The sequence below is a fragment of the Diplodia seriata genome (genome assembly GCF_021436955.1).
Source record: "Diplodia seriata strain FDS-637 chromosome Unknown scaffold_3, whole genome shotgun sequence".
NCBI classification, from domain to species: domain Eukaryota; kingdom Fungi; phylum Ascomycota; class Dothideomycetes; order Botryosphaeriales; family Botryosphaeriaceae; genus Diplodia; species Diplodia seriata.
Genome location: NW_027117310.1, coordinates 3,127,505 through 3,146,708, shown reverse-complemented (window position 1 = coordinate 3,146,708; position 19,204 = coordinate 3,127,505). Strand labels below are relative to the sequence as shown.

The window sequence follows — 19,204 nt, the reverse complement described above, 5'->3', positions numbered from 1 at the left end:
CGGTTGGCTTGGCGTGTTTGGCGTATTTGCTTTGGTCTCGCGCCTCACCCCGTCCAACACCATCGTCGACTCGAAATGGGACGCGAGCTCCAATCGCTTTGGGCTTGCCCCGCCCATATCGTCTTCAACTTCACCATCCTCCAAGCCATCGTGGCCGTGCTGTCTGAACTCCATTGCTACCTCACGGATGTCTCGATGGTACGTGGAGGCATCCTGGTAGGCAATACCTTCCATGGCGTTCGCCATAGCTAAAGCAGAACCACTTGATGTTCGCAAGGCCAAGACGCTGGGTGTAGCAGAGTGATTGCTACCGTTGGCGCCGGTGGTGCGGATGAAGAAGAGGTGCTGTGCTCTGAAGAGCCATGCCCAATTTAAGCAACTCTTCACAAGCTCAACACCTCGTGCATGTGCATGTGCAGGTGCTCCGCGCCTGCATCTAGCGCACTTGCTGTATGCAGGCCGAGCACCTGACTGAAAGAAGGTGACATGCATCTGAATTGCCTAAGCATTATTGTGATTGTGTGTGTAGTCTGTATGCGCGCAACGATGATGATGGGACCAGACATGGGCAACGATAATGATGACGGCGAAGATGGAAAACGGATCAAGCAACATCTTGAAGTCGAAGAGACAGTTTCTTGAGCCCCGTGTCAAGCTGAACCCGCACCATTGCCAGTCCAGGAAAGCAAAGAATCCCCACCCTTGGTTGTTATGTGGCGTGAACCAGATATGGCTCACGCGCAATGTCTTCCATAACCAAAGCAGCCATCGTCTCCAGCAGCAGCAATGAAATCCAAGCCAACCATTTTTTTCAGCAGCCCTTTCTCCCGCGGAATAAGTAAAGCTTTGTCAAAGAAGCAGCCGATTTCCGAGTCTTTTGACGAGTGCATGAAAGGAGACAGCAAGAAAATATTTTTCACACCCACCGGTGGAGGAGAAGATTTCGGAGGAATAGGCCGCTGCCGCTCTCACTTCGCTTTCAGAAAAATGGGGTAAGAAAAGGGAACAAGGAGAAGAAAAAATGTTGAAATCTACCACCATTGGTATTCCTCTCACCGATACAACACGTTGCAACCACGAAAACCCAGAGCCTGTCCCGCGCGTCCACATCCCGAGCCAAAGCTCACCGCGTATCCCAAATGACCCCAGGGAGAGCCCGAAGATGGAGACTGAACAACAGAAGCTGGAAACCCGACATTGGAAGTAAGGAGAAAGAAAGAAAGAAAGAAAGACGCTCATGCAGAAGCCTTGGCTTCAAGCTTCCCGGCTTTCATCAGAACCCTTCAATTTTGATTGCTGCGTACCCAGTTTCGAGAAGCGCCGTTGGGCAGAACAAGTGACATCTACGGAGCAACCAGAGCGCGGAGGACCGAGCAAATTAGACGTCTGCCCGACGAAGGAAACATGTTGTTATTCGTGGAAATTTTTTCCCGCTTCCGTCCATCCGGGTAACGGGCCGCGCGTGTACTCGAGTGCCCTCCATGTTTGTCGCTGGAAGGCAGCGGCCATCAACCCAATTCTTTGCCCTTTGAAACCAAGCCTGGGCCGAGAAAAAGAGATGCCGTGCCAGAGCAATGAAAGACATAACATGACTTCATGACGCGTATGCCCGGGGCTTCTCTAGTCCAACCGAGCCATCATCTGGTCTTTCGTGAGCGGCTTGAAGTCGGGCGACTCCATGTCTAACCCCCGCGCGGCCAGTGTCGGGCGAATGTGCGCAGGCACAAGCTTGGAGTTGAGTTGAGGAGCAATCGAGAGTTCTTTCAATCGTTAGTGCCACTCGTTTCCGGACTTACATTTGGGAGAAAGGGCATACCGTGGTGAGTGAATTCAAAGAGGTTCGGCAGCTCCTTTACAGCGCCGTTGGGGTGACGAGAATCCGGGAACCTGGTGTTAGGGTCTCTGAGCTCATCGAAGAAGGGGTGAACCATTGCCTCGACTGCAGAAAGCCTCTGAGTGGGCGTGTACTCGAGGAGCTTGGAGATCAGGTCAATCGCGTTCGGATCAGCCTTGCGGAAAACCTGGTGATCCTGTCAGAATGTGGCAATATAACACCAAATTTATCGCCCAAGTTTTTCATACCTTGTTGAACGGGTGCGGCTTGATCTGGGGGAATTTGTGCTCCATGTAGTTCGGGTTCATGGTGCGAATCTGATCCCTGGTCGGCGTTCCCAAGACCTTAATGATCTCAACAAGCTGGTCGATACCCGACTCGCCGGGGAACAACGGCTGGCCGAGCATCAGCTCTGCCATCACGCATCCAGTAGACCACACATCTATAGGGGTGGCGTCGTATTAGGTAAGCAAGTCACGCGAACAAGAGAAGCGACCGAAATTGCGATGACGTACCGATCTTCGTCGTGTAGTTGGTCGCCCCGAAAATCAGCTCCGGCGCTCTGTAGTAACGCGAGCAGATGTAGGAGACGTTGGGCTCGTTCTCGACGAGGATCTTTGCGCTGCCGAAATCGCAGAGCTTCAGAATGCCGGTGTTGGGGTCGAGCAGGAGGTTCTGGGGCTTGATGTCTCGGTGGCAGATGCCCTGCGAGTGGATGTAGGCAAGAGAGCGGAAGAGCTGGTAGATGTAGAGCTTGACTTCAAGAATAGGCATGACGGTCTTCAGCTTGTTGAAATATCTCGATGCGCGATAAACGGTCTCCGGGACGTATTCGAGCACGAGATTGAGGTAGACTTCATCCTTCTGCGGGCGATTGTCAGCCGAGTCGCTTACGGGGAGGGGGCAATGCCAATGCGGCGTCAGCGTACCCGTTCGCCATTGTTGTAGAAGAAAGCCTTCAGCTCGACGATGTTGGGGTGGCGCACGATGCGCATGATCTGCAGCTCACGGTTCTGTCATGCGTCACGAGTCAATGGGCACGTCCATCGCACAGGGAGAGGGAGAGGGGATCATCTCGGCGGGCGCACCTTGAACCGCTTGTCCTGCAAGACCCGCTTGATGGCGGCGTCCTCGCCGCTGGGCGAGAGCTTGGTCTGAAAGACGACGCCGAACGAGCCATTGCCGACGATCTTGCACTGCGTGTAGGCCAGGTCCTTGTACTCGCCGGTCAAGCCGTCCTGGACCTTCTCCCGGATGACCTCTGGGAGCAACGTCAGCCAGCATGCACAACACACAACACGGACTGGTGGGCGGGCATTGCGTCCTTACCACCCATGCGTAGGCTCGAGAAAGCCGATGGCCGGTTTTGCGACATTGCGGCGTGCTCAGCCGAGTGCTAGGGTCAGAATGGGGGAATTGCTATCGCGAGAAGGGCGGGCTGGTGGAGAGGAGCCGGCGGGAGAGTGGCTTGGGCTTGACGACGAGGTCCGTCGTGGGCAGCGGGCGCTCTCTCGGGCGGAGCGTCGGGTGGTGGGCGGCGCGGGTGTACCTCGAGGCGTCGCAGCTGTTGGCGATGGTGCTTCGTTGGGGCAGCGGCGCGGGCGGCGGAGGAGGAGGGCGGGTGGTGGTGGTGGGCGTGGGCTCCGTCGATTGGCGACGCTGCGTGAGCGGGACGGGCAGCTTGGAGCGGGCTCGCAATGCAGCGCGCGGGTTTCGCAGGGTGGGTGTGGATGGGGTGCGGCGCGGTGGGAGGGCGAGAGTTGAGGAGCTTGCGGGCGGGGGGCTCGTGGTTTCGGAGGGAATGACAAGCGGAGGTGATGATGCTGCGGCCCCGTCTGGAGAGAGTGGCCGCCGCGCTAAAGGTAGAGAGGCCTCTGCGGGTCACAAGGCGCGTGAATCAGGTTAAGCGTCCCTGGAGGCCCGGCGCAGCGCTCGAGGGGCGTCGGAGGGGTCTAGGAGGGGCACGACGAGAACGCGAGGAGCGTGAGGGCTTTTGCAGAGGGAGAATGATGCAGCAGGGCTGGGGAATGGATGGCAGAGGTTGCGGTGCGTGTTCGTTCGACGCAACCGCCCAGTGCGTCGGCGGGCTCTGGGACATCACGTGCAGCGTCAGTCGGGCAGCGGCAGGCACGACGGGACCAGCCCAGCAGCAGGCATGCTCTCCCGCCGCCGCGGGTCTAGGGTGCGTCTAGGGCCCGGCGCAGCGTCGCGAGCCATGGTGTTTGGCGCCTTTCGGCCAGAGGCAGTGGCCGCAGCGCCTGCTGCTGCTCAGGCCCGGCGGAGGATCGCCTCTGGCGGAGGAGGGGGGACGCAGAGGGCCCTCAGCCAGTGGCCAGTCCGCCGGCCAGGGGCACGCTGACTCCGCGCCGTTTGAGGCGCCTGGTAGGCTACAGCGCGAGGTGTGCTCGTGACTGCTGGCTCCATGCGCTCGCTCGCTCTGTCATTGCAATGGCCAGCCCCGCGCCGGGCTCATGACTATGCGCCACTCGCGCGCCAGCTCCCAGCAGCCCTCGCCGCCGCCGCCATCGAGCTCTCAGCCGCAGCCCGCGATCCATCCCACGCCCACGCAAGCTCAGGCTCAGGCCCAGCGCACCGCACCGCACCGCACCGCACCCGCCCGCCAGAGCGCGTCCGAGCGCCGGGTCGCAAAAATAGCCCGCGCGCGGCGAGCGCTGCTTTGCTAGCCAAGCAACTACCCGGCACAACGTGGCCTGGACTAGTCAATAGAGTTCGGACACAAGCCGTTCAGGGCTCCACATCGGGCGCGGGCTGCATGGCTGATGATGATGGCCCTGCCGTCTCGACACCTCTGACCAAGCTGCAAAGCACGTGCGCCAGGCCTGCCCGCCCCAGCACGCGAGCCGGCGATCTCCCTCACGAGCGCATTGCCGTTAGGGGAAGCGGCTCTGGCATGGCATGAACTGCTCTCGCGAGACCTCACCTGCGCCCTAAATAAGTACTCCCGAGATCTCCAGGCCGCGGTGGATCTCGCGCCTCAATTGGTCATCAATTAATCAATGCTCTATGCCTGCGCAACGTAATAAACACGCACGCCGCCTCCACATACAGACACCACGTGCGGCGTTGCTTCTAGCTGCCAACAAGTCAGTCCGCCCGCGGCCAGCTCGCTGCGCCCACGGAGCCAGCAGCGGCAAGTACAGTACACATTACCCCGTTCGATCATTATTCGGCAGCCCTCGCCATCGTGTGGCGCGCGTCATATATATCCGAGACAGTCGTCAGAATCTGACGCCGACCCACCCGAATCTCCAGGCTGATTGGGATCTGCGCCGCCAGCCTTGCCGTTGCCTTTCTGTCTGGTGGGCTCCGTTTCTGACCCTTCGTAAAGGTCGCCAACGCTCTCGCCGCGCCGGAGCGGACTTCTCCGCCTCATTAAAGTCTGCCCGTCGCCCACCCCGAGCACCTTCGCCTCACTCGCCCGCTCCCAGCTGAGCTTGCTCCCGTCCCTGAAGCCCCTGGGCGTCGACGGGCTGCTGTGCGTCTTGCGCAGCGGCTCCGGGCTCTGCTCGCCCGACAACACCTCCCCCTCCGTGTCGGACGTCGGCGTCGGCGGCGAAAACTCCAGCGCTGGGCTGCGCGGCCCGTCCGTCGACGCGTCTGACAAGTTCCCGCTGCTCGAGCCGAAGAACCGGAATCGCTTACGCTCCTCGGTCGACGACGAATGGCCGTGCCGCCGGTAATTGGGAGGGGGGCTGCTGGCCGGGCTGTCGAACTGCAGGCGCAATGCCGTTTGGGACTTCTGCATCATCTGCTGCACCAGCGGCAGCTCCAGGTAGCTGGCTCCCGACCGCACGAAAAGCACGAGCCCGAGGCAAAGGAGAATCAGCGTTGACTGCACCACCGCCATCCGCTTCTGGAAGACCAGCTCGTCGGCAAGGAGCGTCAGGCGCGTGCTGATGGCCAGCATTTCCCGTTGATGCTGCTCGCGACGGTTCTCCAGCTCAATCACCGTCGACTGCCAGAGTTGGTCGTACTGCTGCCTCTGCAGTGCGTTAGCGGCCTATGTGCGCTGCACGTGGACGAGACACTCACGAATTCTCTTAGTTCTGCCATGACCGTGCTGTTCAGCTGATCCAAAAATTTCTCCGTCTTTCCAAGCTGTCGCTTTTCCACCTTGGTAAACGCATCCCTGAGAATGCGGGACTGATCTTCAATGTACTGCAGCGACAGCGTCGAATTGGACTCCAACATCTGTAGGCGCTTGTGTATCGACTTAAAAAAGCTCTCCTGAGTCGTGGGCGTCGCATTTGGTGGCTGCGTTGCCGAATTCTTAGCTCCCTCGCCAGATTGGACGGATCTCGTCGACGTGCCATTTACTGCCACGTTTGATGAATCCTTGGGAGGCGGAGGGTTCTTCTGGTCTCCGTCGGACGAAGCACTGGTGGATGCATTCGTGGCATTCTGGCTGGAACCGGCCGAATGTCCTGCCTCTACGCGTGGACCGTCCGTCGAGGTCGATGCATGTTTTGGCTGTTCAACGTCGGTTTGATTAGGCGACGCTTGAGTGACGTTGCTAGACGGCTGGTCCGCCGAGCCTGAATGGCCTGGTGGTGTGACAGATGAGACAGGCTGCGAGTTAGTTTGACTCGTGCTACCGTCTGCCACGCCAACGTTGATAGACGTAGCACTGTCCTTGGGGGTGGGCCGATTCTCAGCTGTGGGAGAGGCATCGACGCCTTGATTGGCCGTCTCAGATTGCGTTGAATCTTCAGCCCCTCCAGAGGGTGCATCCAAGGGCGCAGCTGGTTCGGCTTCCTTGGGTGGTTCAGCAGCAGGTATCTCAACAGGCGCTTGCTCGTGTGCATTTGGTTGAATGGCGGGAAGGGCCTGGCTCTCGCTCTCCATAACCTCATCCAAATCCTCCTCCCCGCGAGCCGCCTCTTCCTGGTGGCGAAACTCTTCCATCATGGTCGTGCCGTGCACTCTGAGAAGCGACACCGGGCAGTAGAACTCGTTTCCAAAGTGGGTAAGGAATTCAATCCTGAGGTAACGGGCCCAAATTAGCGGGTTCTCAACAAGGAATGCCTGGATGTCCCGGCTATTTCTGGCCTCAAAGGTGCCCAGCTCCTTCCAGCGTTCCAGCTTCACCGGGTAACGATCGGACACGCTGACTCTGAAGGTGCGAAACATAGAACTGAAGAACTCGAAGTTGGCAAGAACAACGGTGTCGACCAGAATGTCGTCGCAAAGCTCAACAATGACGAATTTGTTCTCGGCACCACATTCATTGAGCATGTAGCTATCCTTGTTCTCGACCAGGAGGGACGACGAGCTCTTGCACTGCTGGTTCGTCTTGAGCACCGTGGCGGCGCAGTCGAAGGAGGCGTAGTTGAAGCGCTCTTTGCAAGTCTTCCCGGCGTCCTTGCTCCGCGGCCTGTGTGACAGCTCCGCGGCGGCGCCGTCCTCAGCGGTCTCCGCCGCCGCCTGCTGCTGGCCCGAGGCCGAAACGGCTGCCGCCCGGTCAGCTTTGTTGCCAAATCCAAAGTCCAGCTCGATCTCCGTGTCCTCTCCAAGAAAATCCAACTCGCTGTTGATGTTGACGGGCCTCGGCTTCCGTCCCTGGGTGCCAGCCGTCCCGCGACCTTGTCCCACGTTCTCCGGCGACTGCCCAACCTTCGCCAGGTTCTGTGTCTTCCACTCTTCGAAGGATAGAAAGTTGGCATTGTCCAGCGGGGAGTCGCCCTCAGCTTCGGCTTCGGCCTCGGGCTCGCCAGGTTTCCGGCCGTCGCTTTGCGCTGGTTCTGCGGATGACTGCGCAGTGCCCGCTGCGCTTTGCGATCCAGTGGCGGAAGCCTCGTCGGTCGCACCAGAGCCGCCGGGTGATTGCGCGCTGGTGGTGGAGCTCGAAATGGTATCGTTTTCTGCCTGGCCAGAAGCATCACTGCCTGTGGGGACAGACGCCGGAGCTGAAGGGCCGGCTTCGCCGGCCACGGTCTCGTTCGCGGCAGCAGTCGCAGTAGCTGGAGGTGGCGGACGTGACTTTAGGCATTGCTGCGGCAAAGTGTGGGTGATGTAGTTGATTTCCCTGGACCTGCAGGTGGAGACGGACGGCAAGGAGCTTATCGGCGAGTGGACGTCGAAGGGAGGCTCGGTGGTAGTATCGGCGAAGGCGACGGAGTGCAGAAGAACAGCCGCGAGGAAGACATGTCGGCCAAGCTTGCACATTGCTTGAACATGTCAGTCGACACTTGATGGGCGCATAGGAAAGGGCTCGCAGCAGCACAGGAGAGATGCAGGAGGCGATGTCATAGGCCGAAGAAGCCAGCTCTCAGGTCTTTCAGCCGCGCCTTCTGGACCCCGGCATTCGCCGCAGCGGTGTGCAACAACCAACCACCAACTGCCTCCCTGGCTTGCAGCCCACTTCCCGCGCTGCAGACTTTTCCGATCACCGCATATGCACTGCTTTATTTCCAACATCTGATTTATCATTTACTATCGTCCCGGGCGCGGGGGCGGCCACCCATGCCGTGCTCTCGCCACCAGCCCCCGCCCTCAATCGCTGCCTCTCTCACAAGAGCGCGTAGACATACTTGATCCTTTTTAAGTACCGCTGCCGCCAAAACTTGCCCGTATGCATGCATCGGCCTTGCTAAGGACCGTCTTTCAAAGAACCACCCATCCGGCCTTCTCGTCACTCTACATGAACAATGTGCGTGCTTCAATCAGGTAAAACAAAAAAGGGGGGAATGAAAAGAGAAATTGCGCGCACCTAGACCCGAGCATGCCTTCGAACGCCATGCACGCAGAGATATAACGCGTCTCATGCCATGGAAAGGGTATGCTGCGCTCGAACAAAGCAATGCATACGCCGAAAAAAGAAGTGCAATGAGAGCTCGAAGAGAAAAGGGGCCCGCGTCGAGTGCTACGGACCATCATGAGACTTACGGCAGAAGAGCATTATCGTCATCGCAAGTGAGCGGTCTTCCAACGCCAAATCCCAAATGTCCCACCCAAGTGCATTAGAATCCTTCGTCTCCGGCCCTGCAGAGACGTATTTGGTCAACCCATTCCGACCGGTTGACCTCTTCTGCGGTCAAGCGGCGGTTAGGATTGGGATCGAGAATCGAATATATGACGTTCCGACATTGGCGCTGCCAGCCTGTTAGCCGTTTCGGATAGATTCGGGGGGGAGGGGTGACCTTACACGACGGAGCACCTCGATGGGCCTGTAACCGGATTCCTCCTTGCGGTCCTCGAGATACTTGGTGTAAAATTCATCCTCGCCCTTCTTTGCGACTCGCCAAAGGTGGCGCCCGGTTCTCATGGCCATGTAGATGACGCCGCAAGCCCAGACGTCAACAGCTCGAGGGTCGAACTCTTCATCCACGTATTCTTCGGGGGCGATGTAGGGCGCCGAACCGCAGATGCCCGCGGTCATGTGGGCTTCCTCTTCCCAGGCCATGCGGAAACACTCGCCGTTACCAAAGTCGGTGATTTTGATTGCTCCATGGGAAGTGAGAAGAAGGTTCTCGGGCTTCAAGTCACGGTGGGCGACACCCATGCCGTGAAGGTAGTCAACGCCGCGCATTAGCTGCTTGAAGAAGCAATCGGCCTCGACAACCTCGAGTTGGCCGGCCGCGAGAATGAGAGTGTAAAGGTCTCCACCGGCGCAGTATTCCATGACCTCACAGAACTCACCCTTCTCGTCCTGGATGAGATCGAGCGTGTTGATGATGTTTGGGTGATGCATGGAAGACGAAATGCAGAACTCCGAGGTCAGGCGCTTGTTGTACTTCTTGTCAGATTCACCGGGGCGCTGCTTGAATTCTTTGACGGCAAACAGCTGCTCGCGCTTGGGGTCCCTCTGGTCTTGCTTATGGGCTATCTTGACAATACCGAATGCGCCGCGTCCGATGATCTCCTGGCACTTTCCGTACTTTTGCACCAGCGTCATGGAAGAGCTAGCACCGGTCTTGTGGTCTATGTTGAATTTCTCTTTGTCGTTGCGCAGCTGGTCGACCCACCCCGACATCAGGCTCAGAGGCTGCTCCTCGGGGTTCGCTTCTTTCTTCTTTCCAAGCATCAAGTTCTGGAACATATCTTTGAGCTTCTCCTCGCGCCTCTGGACTCGGAGTTGGTGCTCGTGGCCGCCATCTTCAAGGTGCTTGAAACGTTTCGAGATGTTGGCGGCGGCCTGCTGCTCCTTCTTCTTCTCGGCATTGCTCTTGGAGCGATCCACCAAGCTGGCAGGCTTCTTCTCGTTCAGGGAGGCTTGACGGCGCGGCTCTGGCTTGGGCGAGCTGGTCGGGCCGTCGCCATTCGCCACCTTGGCTTCAGCTACTTTTTCGGGGATTTTCTCGGACGCCAGGTTGACTCTGGAACTGTCTCGGGAATCCTCGCGGCGGGCGAAGATGCCGCTTATCCTCGAGCTCATGGTGGGCTTCTTCGCGGGCAGGTTGGGCCTTGCGGCGGCGCCAGCGGCGGCGGCTTGCGCGCCGTTGGCTGGCGGCGCAAGAGTGGCATGCTGCGGCGGAGGGAGGGCGAAGTTGCCGTCGGACGAGGCGATCGACGAGGCGGAGGTGGAGGCAACGGGAGAGCCGGTCGCCTTTGAGCTCACGGCCGGTGAGGTCTTGTTGGCCATGATGTGACAGGGTGTGAGGTCGGACTTAAAGGCGGTGACGGGCGGAGAAGAGGGCAGTCGGCGGCGCGCAGTCGGTTGAGACTAGAGAGTCTCGGGGCTGGGGCAAAGCCCAGGAGGGTGTGTTATTGGTCTCGCAAAACGGCGTTGTGTGGGAGAGCGCCCGCTGTCGGGGGAGGATGAGGTTGTCCGCAAAGCGTGGGGAGCAGGGTGGGCACAGCGAGGTAAAGCGGTCGGAGGAAGGCGAACCTTCCTTGGCAGCCGAGGCGCGTAGTGCTTGGAGCAGCCACTTGCTGGCGACTCGACCGGCTGACAAACTGCGCCGGCGTGTGACACGGACCGTGGGCGTTGTTGACCGCCGGAGGCGCGCAGGGCCAAAGTGCGCGAATGCGGGAGGAGGCACGGGGAGGGCAGAGATTCGCTTTTCAGGCGCGGGCTTGGGGGCGCGTGCTGTCGCAGGCGGCGGATTTGAAGTGATTATTCAAGCGCGGGCAGCGTGGTGGGCGGAAGTGGAAGAACGTGCCAGTGTGTGCGCTATTTTACAACCACCGGTCCTCGGGAGAAAAAGATTTGAGCTGTGCAAGAGTGGCCGTGGGGCCCGCGGGCAGAGAGAGCCGCAGCAGCTGTTGCGCGGTGCACACGAGCGTCGCTGTGGCCTTCTTCACTGCCGCATGCGCTCGCCGTGCTGCGGCATGCTGTGCGGGTGATTGGGGCGGGCGCAGCAGGCTCTCAGCCCCGCCGCAGCTGGACAGCTGGACAGCGACTGTACGTCATGCCTTGCTTGTATCCACCGTCTTCCAGCAGGTCCACGACGGCGGCGCTGGCTTGTCCGGAGCTTGTCTCCCCGCCGTTCACGCGCCCACGCTCCCCGCCCGCCAGCCGCCTGCACTGCTGCTGGCATTCCCGCTGCGTGCCCGCCGCCAGCCCTGCGCGTGGCTGTGGCGTTCGCCGGCGAGGTGGCCCCGCAAGTCGCAGCCGGCCGGCCATACGATCCGCATCAGCCGCCGGACGAGCGCGCGTCAACCTCCCCAATCCGTGACGATGCGGCCGACCGCTGGACAGCCCCTCTCCAATCTCGCTTGAACCCAAAGGCCGCGCTGCCATCCCGGATGCGCTAGACGCGGCACTGCCTCGCGCTTACAAAACCAGGAAGCCCTTCGATCCGGAGCCGTCCTCGCTCAGAAGAGCCGGTCCAGCGCAGCGACGGCAAAGCGGGAGACCAATGATTAAATCCCTCACCGCCGCGACCTCAACACCATCCGCAAGTGTAGCCCTCCCCGATCCGGCGACCTGCGGCCCTGGGGCCCTGGGGCCCTGGGGCCCTCGCCTCAACACCACCTCCCCGCTCGCATCCCGCCTGCGACCGTCACATCGCGCCATGCAATGCCCGACTTCTGCACGCGCGATCGCCCCCGCCACAGCTCGCGTGTTCGCACAATATGACTTGCTGGTGCTGCAGCTCCGGCCGGCTCTACGCGACAATACCCTAGAAATGCCGCACGCCTCCCTTCTGTACGCGCAGGTACTCCTGCCCTGCATGCATCAGCTTACCTACGGCGGGGTGCCTAAGTGGCTTCAGGATGAAAGGCCTCCCGATACCGCTTGCCCCTCCTGTGACACCAATGTGAGCACCGCCAAGAAGCCGAATGTTATGCCCTATTACCACTCTGTAGACACAACGGCAGTAATCTCGAACATGCGCCATTGAGGTTACCCTGCCACTATACAGCGAATGAAGAGGGCGACAGAGGCCACGAGGTGGCCGTTGGCCTGTGTACGGAAACGCCCGCCGAATGCCGTCGATCCAAGTAAGCTTTCTTGTGCTATGCGGTTGTGTATCCCTCTGTTGTCTATGCTGTATTCCCTCGCGAATTACATGTATGTATCGACATGCACCACGCCCGCGGCCGGCCGCGAGCTCGTGCTGCCTCGTTGATTGCTTTTGCTCCTCGTCCTGCCCCAGGAATAGCTGTCATTGAGTGCCCCGGTAGGCGATCAGGCCGCCCTTTCCCCAGAGGCCTCGCCCGCGTCGCTCTGCACGTTGCTCTTGGCTTTCTCGACCAGCTTGGCTAGCGCCGAGACTGCAGGCTTGGGCCCTTCGCTGCCCAACTGCAAGGCATCAAAAAGGCTCGGATTCCGTCGGATCGACTCCTTGCCCTCCACGCGCCGGGTGAGATATAGCGTCGGCCGCCTCATCCCGCGCTCAGCCAAGATTTTCTGCACTTCTTCCTCGTAAGCCGTTTCGTACACGTCGATATCCACCGCACCTGGCGATTCGCACACCATATGCTGGTGGTCAGGGGGCAATTCCTCTCCTGCGGGGCAGTTGAGGTCAAGAAACAACTGGTCTTCTAGGGGGTCATGGGCCTGTCCTTTGCCTATCTCCAGTCGCGGTGTTCGTGGCTCTGTAGGAGTCAGTGATGACTGCGTGTCTCGAGGATCCAGCCTTGGTGATTGCCCCGCACTCCCAGGTGTCGCGAGACCTGCGTCATGGAGGTGATCCGCCAACTGGTCGACCTTCTGGGACGCGTCTATCTCGTGATGGACGCCTTCTATTGTTAAATTGGTCTCCACACACTGCCTTTTGTCGGTCGTTTCGCTGTTCGACCTTGCCACCCTGCCGTACGGGCGCATCGAGAGCGGAGGTGCAACCATGCGGTGACCAAAAATTCCTTGCATTAGGTCAGGCCGCTTCTTGAATAGCAGCTGCTTGAAGCGTTTTACCGCTTTCATCTGGGCGTGGTGTAAGTTTCGACCATACAACGAAAGGCGGGGATGCTTACCACAGTGATCAAGTGCCCCATGTTTCCTGTGATCGCAGCATTGACTTCTTCCTCGGTAGGGGGTTCGATTATAGCGGCGATGTTTTCTTCCTTTGGCAAAAGGCAGTCCGTTCCTCTTCGAGTTACCCAGGGGTGGTTCTGAACCAGTCAACTCACTGAACCAACAGGAGATTGCATTTGAAAACATACCCTGAGCTCGTCCATAGTGATGCGTTTGTCTGGATCCTTTTCCAATATCCGATGCATCAGATCAGCAAAGTCCACTTCGCACTCTTCCAATGCAACGTTGTCGTTTCTGATTGCATCGTAGAGCTCGATCATTCCGGTCTTCTCGAAAGGTATCCTCCCAAAGCGCAAGCAGTACAGCGTGATGCCCATTGACCAAATGTCGGCGGCTTTGCCAGATACATCGCCATGCTTCGGGACGCAAAGCTCAGGAGGCATGAACGCAGGAGAGCCTGCTGACTTTTTAGTCTTCATCTCCGAGTCCTTCTCAAACATTTCAGAGACACCGAAGTCGACGATTTTCAGAACATCATCATCGGTAATCAGGCAGTTGTCCGGTTTAATGTCGCGATGAATGATGCCCTGCGCATGGACTAGAAAGCGTTCAGTCAGTCTATGATAGCGCATGGTCCTTAGTTTCGATCACTTACGATACTCTATACCGAGGATCATGTCGCGGAACCAGCATCGACATTGCTCGTCATCGTACGGGTCTGCTCTTTCGTCCAGACCAACGCGCATGACCACGCCCTTTTTGCAGATCTCCAGCACCATATACAACGAGTCCTCGTCCGGATCGTCGAGTACCTCGATCAGCGATACAAGGTTGGGGTGGTTGAGCTTCTTCATGACAGCAATCTCCTCCTTGATAAGGTCCAAAGAGTTATTAGGTTCACTGCCGGAGTGACGGTGAAGGGGAAGGTTGAAGCCGCGGCCAGCAGAATGCTGATTCTTGCGATGCCTGACGCCGGGACTACGAAGCATGTTCGACTGCGCTCGCTTCCGCAATCGTGACTTTGAAAACTCCTTGACCGCCTGTGAAAATCTTTTCAGTACAGAACCCTCGGTTGTATATGATTGCCACGTGCTGAAAGGGTGCTGCGCGCGCCCGTTGCGACAGATTCCTTACATATTCGTTTCCATATTGGTCCACTGCTACATGAACAGCGCCAAACGAGCCCCTCCCGATCTCCTGATCGATTATGTACTGGTTGATGCGGTGCTGAGCTGTGCCATCGTCTTCGCTGTTGCTGTACTCGGATCGCGCGTTCAACGTTTCCTACGATGCAGCATAGTCAGGATGGGTGGTGGCGCGGGTCATTGGGCACGAAAAACAGACTTTGACTTCTCTGCTGGTAGAGGGAGCGCGGCGGTGGTGGCGCAGGGGACTCTGATAAGCCGGCGCAGAGCTGTTCGCGGAAAGCATCAGGGTCAGCCTCAGTGGTGAATGAATGCGGCAAACTGCAGGGCGCATACACATGCTTGATCGCGGGGGGTCTGCCGGACTCGTCTGGATCAGGGACGGCCAGGGAAAGGTTGTCAGAGGGGTATAGGCCCGGGATGTCGTCAGCGGAGAGGTGCTGTTGCAAGCGCGACGAGGGCTGCGGCATTGCCACCGGGGTGCAGACAAAGGCGGGCGGAGAAAAGTGGCACAAGAGCGATGGAGTAAGAATGCACGGGTATAACCAGCTCGGAGGGCTTGGAGGAGGTAGGAGTGTGTGCGCTGCAGCGCGGTGGGCTTGGTTGAAGCTCAGGCTGATGCGCTTGCACCCCGCGCCAGGCCGATCTTTCCTGGACCCTTGTCGCCTTGGAAAGCTTGACCGTGGGATGAACTCAAAGCAGCGTCGGCCTCCATGAACCTCCGATCCACCCATCCCGCATCTCGCCCGCATCTCGCCGCACCATCCCCGATCGACAGCCGCCGCCGGACCAGCCAATATGGTCATCTACTCCTTCTACATCTTCGATCGCCATAGTACGCCGCCCCGCGCTCGCGCTTGACTTGCGCAGCCTGCTCACCGTCTTGCAGCCGAATGCATCTACAGCAAGCGATGGCTGCGTCCCTCCGGCCACACCAAGGCCGGTCGCCCTACTTCTGGCGGCAGTCTCATGAGCGACGGCGACCCTCAAGCTGGTCGCAAGGCCCTGTCTAAAGAAGACGATGCAAAGCTCATGTTCGGCGCCGTCTTCTCCCTACGGAACATGGTCAAGCAGCTAGGTGGAGAGGATGATACGTACGCGCCCCCGCCATGGAGCTATATGTACGCTTGTCGCTGACGGCCCCGCAGCTTCCTTTCCTTCCGCACCGGCGAATACAAGCTCCATTACTACGAAACTCCGACCCGTCTGAAGTTCGTCATGCTCACCGACACGAAAACGAACAACCTCCGCATAGTTCTACACCAAATATGGGCCAACCTCTACGTCGAATTTGTCGTGAAGAATCCTCTCTCGCCCGTGGAACATCCAGGTGGTGCTGGGGTGGCCAACGAACTCTTCGAGCTGGGACTAGATAGCTTCATTGTAAGCACTAACGCGTCGGTCTCTATCGAGCACTATCCCTAACTGTTGTAACAGGACAGCGTCTTTCCCGGATGAGACCAGAAGCCAACTGGATTGATCCTCAAAAGTCTCAGTGACCCAATTCGACTGTCACGCAAATCTCACCACGTTATGCCAACGTGAAGAGTCCAAAGCAATCACGACGATGTTTCGACCCCAGCCTATACTAGAGACGACCCATTGTGTGCGATTCGTTGAGCCTATGGCCTCCATACCTCCGCGTGGGGATGATGAGGAGCTGAAATACCTGGCGTAGAAAGTTGCTCGCCTGTCAACATTTAGACCAATAATCGAAAGCACTAGCATGACGTCCACCCTATTTGTGCGTGATCTTTCCTTTTCGGCTGTACATCAACTCACCTGCTTTCCGATCCTGGTATGAGAATCACCAATTACGAGGTATGCCGCGAGCATGATGGCCCTAGTTCGCCGGAAGTCGCTAAAGAATTCGACCCTCTTCAGACCTGTCTCATTCGAAAAACTGCATGCTGCTCACGCGGGTAGTTGGAAGCTACGTTTGGATATTCTTGTGTGATTTTCGGGTCTAACATCTAGATTCTGCCATGTACCTGACCCGATCTTGTCGAGAGGTCAGTAATTTTCGTGGGACGTCAGGGGAAATTTCCAATGACTCTCCGGCAGGAATCCAAGTCACCTCCGCACATGGTAACACCACCATGCCTTATTCCATGGATCTTGTTCTGAAGGTGACTATCACTTATGAGACGGAGGTAGTCTCTCTGCTAAACTTTGCTACTGACATCTCAAACAATGCAATTAGCCCGCTTCGCTCTAGCTTGTCGTTGGTCAGAGAAAAATGCATCCGCCTCGAGTCAATGTCGAACCCCTGAAGACGGGTCGACAACCAGCCATTCGCAGAGCAGAGAGATAAGCAACAGTAATTGCTGACCATCCGGCGCATCTTTATTGGTAGATCGTTTTGGTGGTGGGTGGAAAGATGGGCCTGTAAACCGCCCGAGCATCCTCCAAGGTGCTCATGGACACCAAGGTGCTCAATCTCGTCAACGTACCGTGGTACTCTACTGAAGTTGAGTGTCGCTTGAGAAGAACCTGGCAGAAGGCCACATTTTGCAGCAGGTTATAAATTGCTTTTCAATCCGTGGGGCAGCTTCCTCATCAACTCCCTCCTCTTTCAACTTCACTCGGACGATTCTATCTTCTTCCCCCTTGCCTACATCTAACCTCAAGGAAATGGTGGCAACGAGAGCAAAGAGGAAGATGGAGGCGAAACTGTTACCGGTCACTGTCCTCTCTGGCTTCCTGGTATGTCAATGTGCCCCTCACTGTCTTCGATATCTCATAGGTGTTGCAAGACCCGACCGAGCTAATAGTCGAGCTTCATGGAGCTACTCCATACAATCAAAGCTAACAGAGGTAAAGGGTAGTGGGAAAACGACGCTTCTCAAGCATATCCTCCAATCCAATACCCATGGCTTGAAAATTGCTGTCATTGTGAACGACATGGCTGAAGTGAACATCGACGGTGCTCACGTCGCTCGGCTATCGGGAAAGGAAGACAAAGCCAACCTCGTCCAGATGCAAAATGGTATGCTTCCACACCGCTCTGTCTACACTTCGCAACGTCGCCTTGATCTATGAACTTATGTAATCGGTTAGGTTGTATCTGCTGCACCCTCCGCGGAGACTTCTTGGTTGAGCTAGCCAACATGGGCTGGAGTGGCCAGTTCGACTACGTCCTCATCGAGAGCAGCGGCATCAGCGAGCCACAACAGGTTGCAGAGACTTTCACAGCTGCGCTCAGTGCAGAGATGCTCGACATACCGAAAGAGATTCACCTGGACGACCGTGAGGTCATTGAGAGAGTGTATGTACACGCGTAGAGCCTGGCCACCCGTCACCTTTGTCGTAGGCTCTCTTCTGATTATCGTATCATCAAACACTACAGTGCCAAAGCCGGTGGGCTTGAGAAGATCGCCCGCATCGATACCATGGTCACAGTCGTGGACGCCTTCCGCTTTTTCGCCGAGTTCAATACGGCCGACTTCCTGACGGACCGCTACGCGCGTGATGGCAACGCGGAACAGGTGCCAGCCGAGGACGACCGCACCGTCTCGGATCTGATGGCCGATCAGATTGAGTTCGCCAACGTCATCGTCGTCAACAAGACGGACACGGTGGATCGCGCCACGCGCGAGCGCATTCGAGGCTGCGTCAAGACCCTCAACCCGAAGGCCAAGATCATCGAGACGCGACACGCGCAGGTAGACGCCAAGGACATCGTCGGCACCGGTGCGTTCAAGCTTGATGAGGCAAGGATGATGAGCGGTTGGCTGGCCAGCCTGCAAGAGATGTTCGTGATGGATGTGAATGGCAAGAAGAAGGTAGCGCCGAAGCCCGAAACGCTAGAGTGAGTTTGCAACCGGCTCTTTATCAAGCAGTCGATTACTCATTAATTCCTTTCTTATCACAGATACGGTATCAACAGCTTCGTCTATCGTGCACGCAAGCCCTTTGACCCGATGAGATTGTACAAGCAGCTTGCTGGCAAGTTCGTTCTCATCCAGCCTGAACCGGAAGACGAAGACGAAGACGAAAATGAAGACGACGAGGATAAGGAAGAAGACTTTGAGGCGGAAGATGCCGCTTCTGAGAAGGGCAGCTCCAATGCCGTCAGCACCGAAGATGAAGCCATGCCCGACGCCCCATCCTCCCGCCAGACTACCCAGCAACAAGCGAAGTCCAAGCGCAAAGACTCCAAAGGCGAAGATTTAATCGAGCAGGAGGAGGACGACGACGACGGGGAAGAGGACCCCTTCTTCAAGACCCTGCCCACCGACCCGGCCGCCGTGGTTGCCGCCAAGGCCGCCGACCCGATTTGGGCCAAGATGCACCGCTCCAAGGGCTGGCTGTGGTTCGCGACGAGGCCACAGCAAGCAGGCTCATGGAATACCGCAGGCGCGATGCTACGCGTCGAGTATGAGCAAGAGTGGTACTGCGAGTTGCCTGAGGAAGAGTGGGCGCCGGATGAAGAGGTCGCAGCTGCGATCAAGAAGGACTTCGTCGGCGAGTGGGGAGACAGAAGACAGGAAATAGTCTTTATTGGGGAGAGCTTGGACGAGAAAAAGATCAAAGCAATCCTGGACCCTTGTCTGTTGACCGACAAAGAGTTCAAGAAATGGGAGAAGCTTATGCGCAGGAAAGACTTGGACTTGGAGAGGAAGGAGGAGAAGCTGAACGAGTGGTGGGATGACTCATACTGGGCAGAGTGGACGGTGGGTGAAGAGCACGAGCATGATGGAGAGGATGGCCACCATCACCACCATGGTCACAAACATTAGATGGACTGGGAATGTTGCTGTCGGACTGGCAAAATTACGACGCCGCAACTCCAATCCTGGATGAAAACATTGATATCGACAAAGACGGTGAAAAACAAAT

General features: G+C 57.8%; 6 protein-coding genes across 6 annotated transcripts; 2 read left to right on the top strand and 4 right to left on the bottom strand.

The window, feature by feature from the left end:
• Positions 1-1,620: 1,620 nt before the first annotated feature.
• Positions 1,621-3,209, bottom strand: gsk3 (glycogen synthase kinase 3; the record flags this gene model as incomplete). Its single annotated transcript, XM_066775111.1, has 7 exons — positions 1,621-1,760; positions 1,817-2,021; positions 2,083-2,276; positions 2,350-2,698; positions 2,764-2,847; positions 2,923-3,095; positions 3,164-3,209. 7 exons carry the CDS (start codon positions 3,207-3,209, stop codon positions 1,621-1,623), a joined length of 1,191 nt encoding a protein of 396 aa, XP_066635230.1.
• A 1,516-nt stretch (positions 3,210-4,725) lies between these two features.
• SLS55_003639 (uncharacterized protein) lies at positions 4,726-8,020 on the bottom strand (the record flags this gene model as incomplete). The annotated part of the gene is made up of 3 exons (XM_066775110.1): positions 4,726-4,775; positions 5,498-5,837; positions 5,888-8,020. The coding sequence occupies 3 exons, from the start codon at positions 8,018-8,020 to the stop codon at positions 4,726-4,728; spliced, it is 2,523 nt and encodes an 840-aa protein (XP_066635229.1).
• A 937-nt stretch (positions 8,021-8,957) lies between these two features.
• SAT4 (serine/threonine-protein kinase HAL4/sat4) lies at positions 8,958-10,436 on the bottom strand (the record flags this gene model as incomplete). Its single annotated transcript, XM_066775109.1, has 1 exon — positions 8,958-10,436. One exon carries the CDS (start codon positions 10,434-10,436, stop codon positions 8,958-8,960), a length of 1,479 nt encoding a protein of 492 aa, XP_066635228.1.
• A 2,375-nt stretch (positions 10,437-12,811) lies between these two features.
• Positions 12,812-14,206, bottom strand: SLS55_003637 (uncharacterized protein; the record flags this gene model as incomplete). Its single annotated transcript, XM_066775108.1, has 3 exons — positions 12,812-12,838; positions 13,406-13,815; positions 13,873-14,206. The coding sequence occupies 3 exons, from the start codon at positions 14,204-14,206 to the stop codon at positions 12,812-12,814; spliced, it is 771 nt and encodes a 256-aa protein (XP_066635227.1).
• A 954-nt stretch (positions 14,207-15,160) lies between these two features.
• Positions 15,161-15,787, top strand: bet5 (Trafficking protein particle complex subunit BET5; the record flags this gene model as incomplete). Its single annotated transcript, XM_066775107.1, has 3 exons — positions 15,161-15,197; positions 15,252-15,456; positions 15,511-15,787. The coding sequence occupies 3 exons, from the start codon at positions 15,161-15,163 to the stop codon at positions 15,785-15,787; spliced, it is 519 nt and encodes a 172-aa protein (XP_066635226.1).
• Positions 15,788-17,266: 1,479 nt separating this feature from the next.
• Positions 17,267-19,104, top strand: SLS55_003635 (uncharacterized protein; the record flags this gene model as incomplete). The annotated part of the gene is made up of 4 exons (XM_066775106.1): positions 17,267-17,351; positions 17,468-17,630; positions 17,676-18,173; positions 18,237-19,104. The coding sequence occupies 4 exons, from the start codon at positions 17,267-17,269 to the stop codon at positions 19,102-19,104; spliced, it is 1,614 nt and encodes a 537-aa protein (XP_066635225.1).
• Between the last annotated feature and the right edge of the window lie 100 nt (positions 19,105-19,204).